General features: G+C 40.4%; 2 protein-coding genes across 5 annotated transcripts in view; one reads left to right on the plus strand and one right to left on the minus strand.

Moving 5' to 3' along the window:
- The window catches only part of cdh23 (cadherin-related 23), a 124,739-nt gene that overhangs the window by 81,687 nt on the left and 29,507 nt on the right, over positions 1-13,545 (plus strand). For all 4 annotated transcript variants that reach the window (XM_088384578.1, XM_088384577.1, XM_088384579.1 and 1 more), the window contains exons 21-36: positions 455-562; positions 2,690-2,879; positions 3,090-3,235; positions 3,416-3,635; positions 3,961-4,113; positions 4,270-4,383; positions 4,462-4,610; positions 8,088-8,148; positions 8,840-8,988; positions 9,257-9,392; positions 10,440-10,828; positions 10,893-10,994; positions 11,259-11,408; positions 11,568-11,696; positions 12,339-12,467; positions 12,550-12,777. In XM_088384578.1, the coding sequence (XP_088240704.1) occupies positions 455-562; positions 2,690-2,879; positions 3,090-3,235; positions 3,416-3,635; positions 3,961-4,113; positions 4,270-4,383; positions 4,462-4,610; positions 8,088-8,148; positions 8,840-8,988; positions 9,257-9,392; positions 10,440-10,828; positions 10,893-10,994; positions 11,259-11,408; positions 11,568-11,696; positions 12,339-12,467; positions 12,550-12,777 (2,553 nt within the window). The remainder of the gene's footprint in view (positions 1-454; positions 563-2,689; positions 2,880-3,089; positions 3,236-3,415; positions 3,636-3,960; positions 4,114-4,269; positions 4,384-4,461; positions 4,611-8,087; positions 8,149-8,839; positions 8,989-9,256; positions 9,393-10,439; positions 10,829-10,892; positions 10,995-11,258; positions 11,409-11,567; positions 11,697-12,338; positions 12,468-12,549; positions 12,778-13,545) is intronic.
- LOC148393447 (uncharacterized) lies at positions 4,636-6,966 on the minus strand. The gene is made up of 2 exons (XM_088385238.1): positions 6,877-6,966; positions 4,636-5,867 (listed from the first exon to the last, which is right to left on the minus strand). The coding sequence occupies exon 2, from the start codon at positions 5,853-5,855 to the stop codon at positions 5,370-5,372; it is 486 nt and encodes a 161-aa protein (XP_088241364.1). The 5' UTR covers positions 5,856-5,867; positions 6,877-6,966; the 3' UTR covers positions 4,636-5,369.

Genomic DNA, 13,545 nt, shown 5'->3' on the forward strand with positions numbered 1-13,545 from the left:
TTGACATGATATCTGAGATTCACGAGTGAAAGATTTGTCTCATCGGGGAATTTGGTCTCTCAGTCGTCTGAGAGTCCTTCTGGTGGCTTTGGGTAAACTCAAGTGAGACCATCAGGTTCTTGATAACCCTCCTGATTAAGACCCTTCTTACCTGATCAATCACTTCAGACAAGAAGGCAGCTACCGGAGGTGTCCCGGTGGAAATCGGATGCACCTAGTCTCAAAAAGCTTCATGACAATCTGATTTTGCAGTTGTTTGTATGTAAAAAAATAAATGCAAAATTTGAAATAAAAATCACTGCGCATTATTATGGGGTGTTGTATGTGGGAAAAATAAATTGGAATAAGGCTGAAACATAGTGTCATAACAACTTAAATACGTTTTCATCTTGGTCATGACCTTGATTTGCATTGAGTTAATTTTCCCCCACGTTACTGTCTCCTACTTGCATAGGTGAACATTACCATCTTGGACATTAATGACAATGCCCCCCAATGGAAAGATGAGCCATACCACGCCAACGTGGTGGAGATGAGCCCAATCAACACAGACGTCATCTCTGTGAGTCTGCCACATCCAATTTAACAACACTGGCTACTAGATTATAGATTAGGTATATTCTAATAGTTAATACACTGAAAATATTATGTTTTTAATATTTCTGTAATATTAAATATTTTATGGTTGTCATTCAGCTGAATGCAAAATCCATTTTGCACTGACATAATAATGTTTAATTATTATAGTACCATATTTGTCTTTTATGTGGCACAGGTAGGGATTTGAACCGAGGGTGTTTTCTTTTAATCTGAATGCACAGTCAGTCTGTATATTACACATAGTCGTGCCCACTAGACTACATAGACAAATTGCACTCACTGTGTAGGTCATCACAAAGTAAATGCTTGAATATTGCTACTAAACTCTCTCATTGTCCTGCTGGTGTCTTTGGCTCCGTGCTGTTGGAAATTAAGCCCTGATCATTCATTAATTAAAGAGGCGTCGCTGAGTGTAATTAAGGGAGTCCGATTGCTAATTAAAATGTAGCCTGCAGTCATACACTCGGCAAATTATTCAGATGCCAGGCAGGCAAACGAGAGCTCGTCTTGCACAGAGACCAATGGTGAAATGGTGATGAAAGACACAAATATTGACTTAATAAAATGTTCATCCTTCCAACTTTGTACCTTGTAATTTAGGGCTGTAAAATACAGCCTTAAAAATACATTTTTTAAGTAAACCAAACAGTTTGTAACCTTAATAGGGTGGTGTTCCCTCCAAAAGGTTTACATAACTAACAAGATTGTTTTCTTTCTTTTTCTTTTTTCATACCATTTAGTTTTGCCATAATTTAGTCTACAAGGTGGTTGTTTAGGAGTAGCATATACAGGTTGTGATCCTTCATCCATTATTACACTCAGCTCATTTTGAGTTGAGTTTTTTTTTTTTTTTTTTTAGGTTGCAAAACTACTGCAGACTCACAAAGTGGAATTCTGTATTCGAGACACGCAATCAATTACATCAGAAATGAACCACCAATGATACATATTTATATTTAGAGACATTTTAAATCAATATAACCAGTAATAGTGATTTTTTTTTAATTATTTGCATTTTAATTGTAAATATGGCTCTTAAAAATTGAAATTTAAAGGGATACATGGACTCAAAAAAATTGATACAGGCTATTAATTTGCATCTATATGTCTATTTTGATCTCTCCATTTCGGCATCCTTGGGTCTAATAAAGATGTCGGATTTGGGAAACCGTATAGCCACACCCATTACTTTGTTTTGTAGTGCCGCCTCAAAGACTGTGATGTAATAGATAAAAAATACGAAATAGAAAATGGAGAAAACTGAACGAAGTAAAAAAGTTCCCCCAAATATATTGTAAAAGTATCTTTGCAGCGCCTGGAGGGATTAGATTAATTTTTTCTACAATCCTGGAGACTCCAAGTGTGCAAAAAAAATTATTTTAAAGCTAAAAAAGTGGATTTTCCATGATATGTCTCCTAAATATTAGAAGTGTTTTCATTCAAAGTGAAAAAAATGAAGCAAATCATCTCCACAGAATGTAAGCTTCCTCAAATATCAACACACATCACTTAGTTGAAGATCTTTCAGTGAGCTCTAGGGTCAGGCCAGAAATATTTACTTCAACTGACCCCCAACTGCACACTTGCTCGCTTCTTACAACACCTTCATTTCTTTGCAGTTGCTTATCAATAGGCCTCCAATTTGCTCGCTTACCATGTTGCCTTAATAATTAAATACCTGAAAAACCTTTGTTCCTCTAATGACCAATTAACCATTTTCCAGCATTTTTAGTCAGGGCATTGAATAATTGATCAGCTCTTTAAAATCCAGCAAATGTTTTAGCCGTGCTCCCCTTCCAAGGCATTCATCACCGAGCTCACCGAAAGAGACGTCACCATTTTTCTTATTACCGAGTGCTTCGAGAGAGCCAGTCAGTATGTGTGTGTATGTGTGCGTTACTCTGAAGGTGAGGTGGGGAATGCAGTGCACTTATCATTCCTCCTCTCCTGTCATCTGTCAGTTTCTGTCATCTTCCCTATTAACTCTTACTTGTTAAGCACATTTTATTAAGACACACCATTAAACCTGTGGAATAAGCTGTTGTTAAGGATACCAATGAATGAAGCATATTTGTATCCTTCTGTCCAGGTGCTGGCGCTGGACCCTGACAATGGTCAGAATGGGACTGTGGTGTACAGTATCAGCACAGAAAACCCATTCTACACCATAAACAGCAACACTGGGAAAATCCGCACCAGCGGGGTAACCCTGGACAGGGAAAGCTCCGACCCTAGGGTCACAATGCTCATGAGATCCATCATCATCTCTGTTGTTGACCGTGAGTGGTGTTAGTTTGTTTGACTCATCTGTAAAGCAAGCGTCAGTGACTTTATACCACCGAGTAGAGTGCTTTCAATTCTGGGTGATTAGTGTCTATTTTCAAGCCTTAGTCCTTAAGTTTTATGTTGACCATGAAACGTTTTATTGTGCGCGATAAATTCCCTTGACCATGGGTTGTTTCTTTATGTTTCTCTGGCGCCCTCTGTAGGTGGTCAACCTCCCCTGCGAGCATCAGCAAGCGCAACAGTATTTGTCAACCTGCTTGATCTCAATGACAATGACCCAGCCTTTGTCAACCTCCCATTTGTGGCTGAAGTACCAGAGGGACTCCCTATTGGTTCATCTGTGTTTAAGGTATTATTTGGGCATAAACGTTTTGGGAGTGACAAGAGAATTTACTTAACCCACCTTCACAACTACTGCAAAAGGGGAAGACGCCTAATTACTGTGTCAGCTCTTTTATGTGTAATGGCAATGTTTGATTATATATTTGCTTCTAAATCATATGTGGCCATCCCACCTTTCCTCTTTTAGGTTCAGGTGGAGGACCCAGATCAGGATAAGAACGGTTTGATTACCATGGCGTTGCAGATGGGTATGCCTCGCTTGGACTTTTACCTGAACACTTCCACTGGCATTCTCACCTCATCTGCAATGCTTGATCGCGAGCAGATTGGACAATACCATTTGAGGATTATAGCATATGATGCAGGAAAGTTCCCTCGCACTTCAACTTCAACTCTCACTGTCACTGGTGAGTATCTAAATGTGTCTGATAATGAGAATTGCACTTGATTTGCTAAACTCTCCTGATATTATCCCACAAATGAAACTGTTGAAGCATTTGATGAGTAAATTCTCACAGTCTTTAGGGGGTTCTCCTTTTAATCTCATTTCTTTGGAATCCACCGAGAGAGATGCTACCATCTGCTGGTGGCGCCTGATCATTCTAAAACGTGACATTATGATGACTGACCAAATGTCCACAGTCAAACTGACATATTAATAATTGAAAATTAACTCTGTTGCCTTAATTGGCCTGGTAATATCACAACTACTAATTTCTGTGTATGTGTCAGTCCTAGATGTAAATGATGAGACACCTACCTTCAACCCTCGTGTATACAATGTGTCTCTGAAGGAGAGTGTCCCAAGAGACCACATTGTTGCACGCCTCAGCTGCTCGGACAACGACGCTGGCCTCAATGCTGAGCTTAGCTACTTCATCACAGGTTAGAAGTCACGCTGGAGGAGGTTTTTTAGGTTCTATGCTTCAGTATGGCAGCTAATTTCGTTGTTACGTAAGCTATAGTGAGTGCAGGTAAAGTATGATTTTTTTTCCCAGCTGTTGATTGTAAAGGAGAGAATTTGAATGTTTGTGTTTGCAGGTGGTAATCAGGATGGTAAATTCAGCGTGGGCTTCAGAGATGGTATTGTTCGGACAGTGGTTGGCCTGGACAGAGAAACCCAGGCAGCATACACAATGATCGTAGAAGCTATAGGTGTGTTTGTGCGTTACGTGTACAGTGATGTCATTATATCAATTGTCTTTCTGTAAATGGTTCTGTTTGTGCTCACAGACAATGGTCCAGCGGGCAGCAGAAGGACAGGCACAGCCACTGTGTTTGTTGAAGTTCAAGATGTTAATGACAACAGACCCATATTCCTCCAAAACAGCTATGAGACCAGCATCCTAGAGACTGTGGCCAAGGGGGCTAGCATCCTCCAGGTGAAAGCATTTGAACAAACTTCCATAAGGAAAAATTACTTTATTGTCCAACGTAGCAACACCAAAGAAAAACAACACTGAGATTTTAGTGTTGCTTAATGTATATTTCAAGTGGAATCAGTAATATTTTTGACCTACCGTATTTTCTGGACTATAAGGCGCACCTAAGAACCTAAAAATTTTTCAAAAGCCGACAGTGCACCTTATAGTCCGGTGCCCTTTATATATGGACCAAATTCCTAAATTTAAACTGGCCCGAAGCATTGTGTCATGAAATCAATCATAAGTGGCCCGCTGAAGACTATGAATCATGAATCAAAAAGACTATGGATCATTACTTTGTGATTATAAAGTAATTTGTTGCGTCTGAAGTTGAAATAAAAAAGATAAAATGGAGAATGATTTGATTTGGATTAAAAATCTGAAATGATGCATTAATGGTGCGCCATATAGTCCGGTGCGCCATATATAAGGACAAAGTTTTAAAATGGGCCAATCATTGAAGGTGCGCCTTATAGTCCAGTGCGCCTTGTAGTCCAGAAAATACGGTAATTAAGTTGGAAAACCAAATTGTACGGATTGTTTTGCACTCATTTAACTCATTATGAAACTACTGAATGTGCAGGAAAATGCTCTCTGAAGTATTTCCACTTTCTGAAATTTCTAAGACGTTCAAAGATTTCAAATTCAAATATTTCATGATTGGTTTTAATGACTAGCAGTATCTGTCCTTCATTCAGTCCTTGGCTCGTGGACTTGCTAGATCTCAGTGACGTAGTCATACAGACAAGGCGTAGTAAAGTGCAGCTCCGTGTTGACCCCCGTCTGCACTGTCTGTGTGCCTGGAGAATGGGAAGCACGTGTGTTCCCGTGCTCATGTGGCCTTCGATGAGGAGGTCTTCTGAAGGACATATTGTAGGAGCGTCTATAGGAGCCCAGCCTCTTCCACACTTTGAGCTGTGGTTCGCTAGACTGGCTCCTTTCATGTTTCAAAGTCTCTCCTGAGCCACAGCCCGCTTCACACTCCCCGTCTCGTCTAAAGCGTCGGCACACTGCCAAGAAGATGGCCAACCCTGCCAGCAGCAGCGATAAACCCAGCACCACCATCATAGTGAATTCTGGGTCATGGTTATCTACAGAATGTGAGGAGATGGTGGGGGTGATAGTGCTGGTTGACATATTGAACCCCATGTTCTCCCTGGTGGAGGCAAGGCTAAAGTTGGTTCCCAGATGACTGGTGTTCATGTTGCAGTTGACCTGGTTAAAAAGAGCACAGTAAGATTTTCAACTACAGTGTTAAAATATGTCGGAATATTTGAAGTGTCAGCTCTCTTTGATATGCAATGTTTTGCTTCACCAACTACGGTGAACCAAGCTGAGTTGGTTTATTTAGGAGCGTGTTTTGATTGGATTGGGATCATGCACTCAAGGGTTTTCCTTCATATGCACACACATGCACAAATAAAAGATTAAAGCTTGCATAGATATGCAGATTTGCCAAGTGTTTGGCATTTGCAGCAATTATGTGGCTATTAAATCAAGGTTTAAAAAACAGCCATTGCCTGACAGGAGGTCTTCAATGCAAAACAAATTGGTTTTATTAAAAAGGCCCTTGTAAAATGCAAGTCGCCCACCTCTTCTACACAGGTCTCCAATTATCCCCCTTTCTTTTGCCGCACCCCCATCTTCAGCGTTGTAACATTTGTAAATGTCATCGTCCTTAATGCAATGGAGACAAAGCGTAGCTTATCGGTTTAACGGAAACACGCTGGGATGTGAAATTATTTTCAAGACTAAATGCCAGGAAAGCTGTGAGATAGGCCAGTGGAGCAAGAGGCTTGTTGAAGAGTCCCTTCATTAGTCTGTGACTTAAACGCATACTTTACTTTTTATATGCACACACAACTACTGTTTATAAAGGTTTTGGCATGCACTGCATCAAAGTTTTTGTCAATCACTGCAACTCTTACAGATTTTTATTGTTATAGTTTCACCTTCTAGGCAATCGATTTTTTTAGATACATCTATCCATCCGTCTATCTATCTATCTATCTATCTATCTATCTATCTATCTATCTATCTATCTATCTATCTATCTATCTATCTATCTATCTATCTACCCATCCATCCATACATCACTGTCTCCTAAATATATTTTGCATGTATATAAAAATGTAACACTTGATTTTTAACTTAATAATACACATAATATTCATTAGATTGAGTAAAATCACACAAAACATATTTTAAAATACATGCTACTCACAGCCCCACTTTACAGTTCCTGTAACAGAGGTCAGACCTGTGCCTTGGCTCCACACTTGTTTTTCCCCCTCTAAAAACTGTTCCTTTCCCAGAGACAAGAGGGGAAATAGTGGGGAAGACGAGGAGGGGTGCAGTGAAGGAATGGGGTGCAACAATGTCTCATTTTTGTTTCCTTCCCAGTAAAGCGAGTCCCCTTCCTCCAGCTGAGCCACACTGAATCATGGTGGTCAACCACTGTCTGCTCACATGCAACACGTCCTTTACCCTCCCAACATCTGGCTCTTCAGTATACTCACAAAGTTGATGCACCCCTTTTTATGGCTTAAGTGGTGCGGTCCACTGTGTAATACCCTATTCATCACCCACCAGTCTGACCCCCCAGACTCTTTTTTTCTCTTTTCTACCCCTCCCCTTTCTCCACATCTTTTTATAAAGCTAATGAGACTCAAGTTGGGCCTCTCTTCACTGTGCTAGTAGAGAGCGCAAAGGGGGACAGCGAAAGAGGGAGGGAGGGAGAGAGCAAGATGGTGTTTGTATGTGTGTGTGCCCACACATGCATACCTGAACAAATATGCGCGGGTGTGCGTCGTAATGCAATTTAAAATGCAGTTTGTGAGCACCGCTGCAGGCTTTGACACATCCACAGAGGAGCACGCTGAGCCATGAAGTCGGCCTCATCCAGTGCCAGCAGATCTCTAGATTCAAAAGTCAGTCTCATGACATGGTCCATTCAAGCGTACGCCACTTTTTATCAGCGTATGCTCCACGGAGCCAAGCTGTCTGTGCTTGGCTTCTCGCTGGTTCTGGACATGTGCCTGCGACACAGAGAGATGCTTTCTCGATGCCGAGCCGTGTTGGGGTGTTGTGTTGTGGTGGCAACAGGACGGTGGTTACCAAGTGGTTCGACACAAAAGGAAGATGTCAACTATTTCTCAAACGTTTGCAACAATGGTTGAATGAGCAAAAACTTCAAAAAGACAGATGCTGTTTTCTTTATCAATGTTAACTTTATTTACGCGTCCATATGAAAACCTTTATCCAAATTCTCACCATCCATCCATACATCTATTCTACAACCCATCTACCAAGTCATGACATTTTATTTGATTTTACGAACAATGTTATTTGATTGCCGCAGATATGCATTCATACATTTGCAGAAAGGTGTATTTATATATTTGGATTTCGCTCTAAGTTTTTATTGTCAATCAGGTACAAGCTACGGATGCCGACCAAGGGGAGAATGGCCTTGTGCTCTACAGGATTGTCACTGGTATGAATGTTACTTTGTTTCTTCCATGCATTTTCCATTATCATGCAGTGATTCCTAACCAGGGTGCCGTGAGAAAAAAAATATATTTTTTTTAAATCTAAGTAAAAACGAACTAAAATTAATTATAGCCAGTTTAGTTTACTTTGCCACACAATACGTAGAGACCTGTTGTTGTTTTCTAGCTTGCACTCAACAAATACTGCGAATATTTTAAAAAAGCTAAAACTAATACTAAATTGAGTAAACCTAAACAAAAATGAAGCATTTGAGAAAATGAAAGCAATTAAAACTCACAAACTTGCTCGAAAAATGAATCAAAATGAACTGACTTTAAAAAATAAAAAACTAAGCATAACAAAAAATTAAAACCTATTATACTAAATGTGATGTTTTAGCTAAATAAAGGTTGGGAAGCACTTTGCTAAGGTACACCACTCGGAAATGTGCATGGTGGCTTATTCTAGATTCTGTGATCAAATCGACAAATGGATAGCTAGCTCAAATAATTTGAAGAACATTGTGAAAAGGCAACACCATACCTCAATTTTCACATCCCCATCATATGTGTATTTCAATTAGGTGAAAGTGACACGTAGAATTACTTTTTGTTTTTTGGGGGTGGGGGTATTTACTCTGTGAGACAATAGTATTTTTTTAAGTGTGTGCATGCTGCATGTGTGCTTTAATACAGGTAACAGTCACAACCTGTTCAGCATAGACAAACAAACAGGTCTGCTGACCAGAGGCCTTCGTGCTTTGGACAGAGAAACAAGCAGCTCTCATCTATTAGAAGTGGAAGCCTACAACAGTGACGAGGGAAGCATGAGGAGCTCTGTGAGGGTGAGCTGACAGATAGTGTCAAATGGATTCTTGTGCTTCGATACAGCATTATAGAGACTCTCGGACAAGTGTGGCATAAAATGTCCTTTTTTTTTTTTTTTTTTGTGTTTCTTAAAGCCAGAACAGTCGCATTTTGAATAAAAATATTGTTTTGTGGGGCATCTGGGATTTGCCTTCTGTCTTAACTATGACAGAAGTTAGTTTTTAGATGTGACATGAATATTTGTGAAGGTAAATATACACTTTTTGTTTGTTTTAACTCGTGCAGGTGATAGTGTATGTGGATGATAGCAACGATGAGGTGCCAGTGTTTACTCAGCAGCAATACAACCGTCTTGGCCTTCGGGAGACTGCTGGTGTTGGCACGTCAGTGATAGTGGTTCGTGCCACGGATCCTGACACGGGTGAGTTCAGGAGGAAGTGAGTGAAGGAACTGCAGCTTATTGGTTTTATGACTTGATTTTATTAGTTTTGTACTGCTGGTGAAAAAAGACAAATATTCCTGTAAGGTGTTGAATTGCCTCCTCTCCACTTTTTTTTTTTATTTTGCTTTTTATTCTGATGATTCTGAATAGTTTTTAAAAATTATATTTACTTTGAAAGAGCAAATGAAAAACGTTTAAAATTTTATTTGACATTTGGAACTGCATCACATGCTTCCTTTTTTTACTTCCCCTTTTGTAATGTTCTTCGATTGTGTTCATTTACCCTTGAGCCACTACATTGAGTGAGGTTGGCGTCAATAGCATTATAACACAAGGCTTGTTGCTAAATAGTCATCTTTCTTGTTTGCATTCACTTGCTCTTACTAAATAGTTCTAGTCTTATTCTAAATTTAGTTTCAACATAGGTACCGTATTTTCCACACTATGAGGCGCACCTAAAAACCTCACATTTTCTAAAAAGCCGACAGTGCGCCTTATAATCTGGTGCGCCTTATATATGGACCAATATTGAGCCACTACGGCAGGCGTGTCCAAATATGCAGATTTATATATGGACAGTTTTAAAATGGGCCATTCACTGAAGGTGCACCTTATAATCCGGTGCGCCTTATATATGGACAAAGTTTTAAAATGGGCCATTCATTAAAGGTGTGCCCTATAATCCGGTGCGCCTTATATATGGACAAAGTTTTAAAATGGGCCATTAATTGAAGATGCGCCTTATAATCCGGTGCGCCTTATAGTGTGGAAAATACAGTAAAAATTATTTTGTACCTATGGTCTTTAGATTCCTTTTGACACTCAATGGTTCGCAAAAACAAAACTTCAATAAATTATAAAGCTCAACTCTATGCAGGTTAAATGAGGTAGGAATTTAGGGACATTTCTGGGAAGTTCCAGCCCTGTGAAATTTTACTTGAGGGGCTAGCACTTACAGTATACTTTATTCATTTATTTATTTATTTATTTGTTACCACCCCAACTACATTTTTTCTTTCTGGTCAGGTGATGGAGGGGCAGTTGCTTATGCCCTTGTGTCCGGCTCGGATCACAAGTTTGAAGTGGACGTCAGCACCGGCCTGGTCACCACCGTAGACTACCTGGACTATGAAACCAAGACCACCTATCTGATGAACATCTCAGCGACTGACCAGGCTCCACCGTTCCACCAGGGCTTCTGCACGGTTTATGTCACTTTACTCAATGAACTGGATGAGGCGGTGGCCTTCTTCTCAGCCGGTTATGAGGCGTCCCTACGCGAGAATATTGCCACGGGGACGGAGGTGGTTCAGGTACAAGCCCAGTCTGCTGACAACTTGAACCAGCTGACTTATAGATTCGATCCAGATACTTCACCTGCAGCCCTCGCCCTCTTCAAGATAGACAGCGTCACGGTGAGAAAAAAATAATTGGTTCTGGGTGAAGGGTGAGCTCCATTACATCGTGGTGATGTTTCAGGGCCGGATCACAGTTACAGGACTGCTCGACAGAGAGAAGGAGGACATGTACACCCTGACTGTTGTTGCTGATGATGGAGGACCAAAAAAAGATTCGACGGTGGTATGCACATTTGTTTCTGGATTGATCTCCACTTGATTGACAGAGGTGTTAAGGCCTAATGCTTTTACCCATTTTGTGAATGGTGAAATGAACCCATGTTATTTACTGCTATGGAAAACTTAACAATATTTTTTTTATAATTTGCATCTCTTATTGGAACAACAGAAGGTAAGATTTTTGTGGTCCTCCGTAGCATCTGCAAATTTTTACCCATCTCAAGTATCATTTCGTATCAATACGGCATCTGACTTGCTTTCTCAACAGGTGACGATCACCATACTTGATGAGAATGACAACAGTCCAGAATTTGACATCACATCTGATACTTCAGTGGACATTCTGGAAAACACCGCCATGGGAAAGAAAGTGGCCGTAGTTCTGGGAAGAGATCGAGATACAGGACTGAATGGACTGGTAAGATAGAGAAATTAAATGTTGTGATCCCTTCCAGTTTGATTGATTGCCATCCGTTTCATAGCACATAACAAGATGAGCTGAGGGATATTTTCAGTCATCTCTCTTTCTCATCCCTTCTATTTGTCTCTCCCTTTATTGCATCTCATGCCGTCATAGGTCAACTTTACTTTAGTCGCAGGCAATATGGAAGATGTGTTTAAGATCAAGACGGTGAACCACACCTATGGGGAGGTCTTCGTCAATGCTCCACTGGACAGAGAGTCTGTGGATCGCTACCTGCTCAAGGTCAGAAATGAATGGGCTTGAATAATATAGAGTGCTATTTTCCTTATTAAAGACATTATTTTCATCGGGAAATGATTCAAGGCACCGTATTTTCCGCACTATAAGGCGCACCTAAAAACCTCCAATTTTCTCAAAAGCCGACAGTGCACCTTATAATCAGGTGCGCCTTATATATGGACCAATATTGAGCCACTACAGCAGGCGTGTCCAAAGTCCGGCCCGCGGGCCAAATGTATATCAAAGTCAAAGTCAAAGTCAGCTTTATTGTCAATTTCTCCACATGCCAAAGACACACAAAGAAACCGAAATTTCGTTCCCCCCTATCCCACGGTGACAAGACATGGCTCACAACAGACAAACAAGTAAACAAGTATAACAAAAATATCTGACATATGGACAAAGTTTTAAAATGGGCCATTCATTGAAGGTTTGCCTTATAATCCGGTGCGCCTTATATATGGACAAAGTTTTAAGATGGGCCATTCATTGAAGGTGCACCTTGTAATCCGGTGCGCCTTATAGTGCGGAAAATACGGTATTGTACTTTTTTCACCAAATCACCAAAGTTGACAGTCAAGTATGATTGGTGTGTCCAAATGAATGGTGGCTCAGATTCCAATGCACGTGTGTATAATGTTGCAGGTGCGCGCTGCAGACAATGGTTCACCTCCACGACACACAGACCACTCCCTCACCATCAATATTCTAGATGTCAATGACAATGCACCTATTGTTGAGAGTCCAAGGGGCTACAATGTCAGCATAAGCGAGGTGGGAGCACTTTTGGAGTCAAAATGCTTGATCTTTACTCAGCAGCAATTGGAAAGTTTGATTTTTATGGTGTCAAATGTAGAATGTCGGCGGAGGGACGTCGGTCCTGCGTGTGATGGCTACAGACTGGGACACGGGTCCTAATGCCATGTTGTTTTATTACATCACGGCCGGAAACCAAGACCTCACCTTCCGCATGGACCGCATGACAGGAGAAATGGTGACACGGCCCGCCCCTCCTGATCGAGAGCGTCAGCAGGAGTACAGACTCATTGTGACTATGGAGGATGATGGCACGCCTCCTCTGTCGGTAAGGATAATGAACACACACACACACACACACAAAGGAAGTGGCACCTTGGAGTTTCACTGCAATGCAGAACTTTGATTTTGTTGACTTACAAAACAAAAATCCCCATGAGATGAATTGTAATTTCAATAATTCCTTTTAGAGGCCAAACTCACACCATTATAAAACCTTTACAACTTACATATAATGGAAATTTATTTTTTAATTGCTTCAATAGAAATAGCTGGGTCCCAGTAGTGCCTGCCCACCCGTCAGGTGTGAAATTAAACAACCAAGCACACTTTTGTTAGCTGCCTATTTGCATAAATTTTTGCAAATTGTCATCATTTGGTGCTTGCACTGTCACACAAGTATAGAATTAAATCAACAAGATATTTGGGGTTATTGCAATCCCGCCCCAAAAAAAAATGGAACACAAAAAAAAACTAAACATCACTTGACAGAACCATCATATCTTCTCAGACGCGACTCTAGCAAAACCATAATTTTGTTACAAAAGGTGATGTGCTTTTCTGTCGTCTTTAATTAGAATATGGAGCGACAGACATCAATTCATGTTTGATGACAAAATTAATTCAATTCAAATGTGTTTTTCCAAGTGTAACTTTTAGCCCGTTGAACTTCATGTTTGCACTATATTGGAATATTTTCTCATTTGAAAAATACGACTGGGTCTGGGTAAAAAAAAAAAAAAAAAAAAAGAAGACAATTGACTATCAGGACATTAAATTGACAATTGCTGGCATATCTTGTTTGCAAGCATTTATG

This window comes from Syngnathus floridae, chromosome 9 (assembly GCF_059516105.1).
Source record: "Syngnathus floridae isolate MCC-2025c chromosome 9, RoL_Sflo_1.0, whole genome shotgun sequence".
Lineage (NCBI taxonomy): Eukaryota > Metazoa > Chordata > Actinopteri > Syngnathiformes > Syngnathidae > Syngnathus > Syngnathus floridae.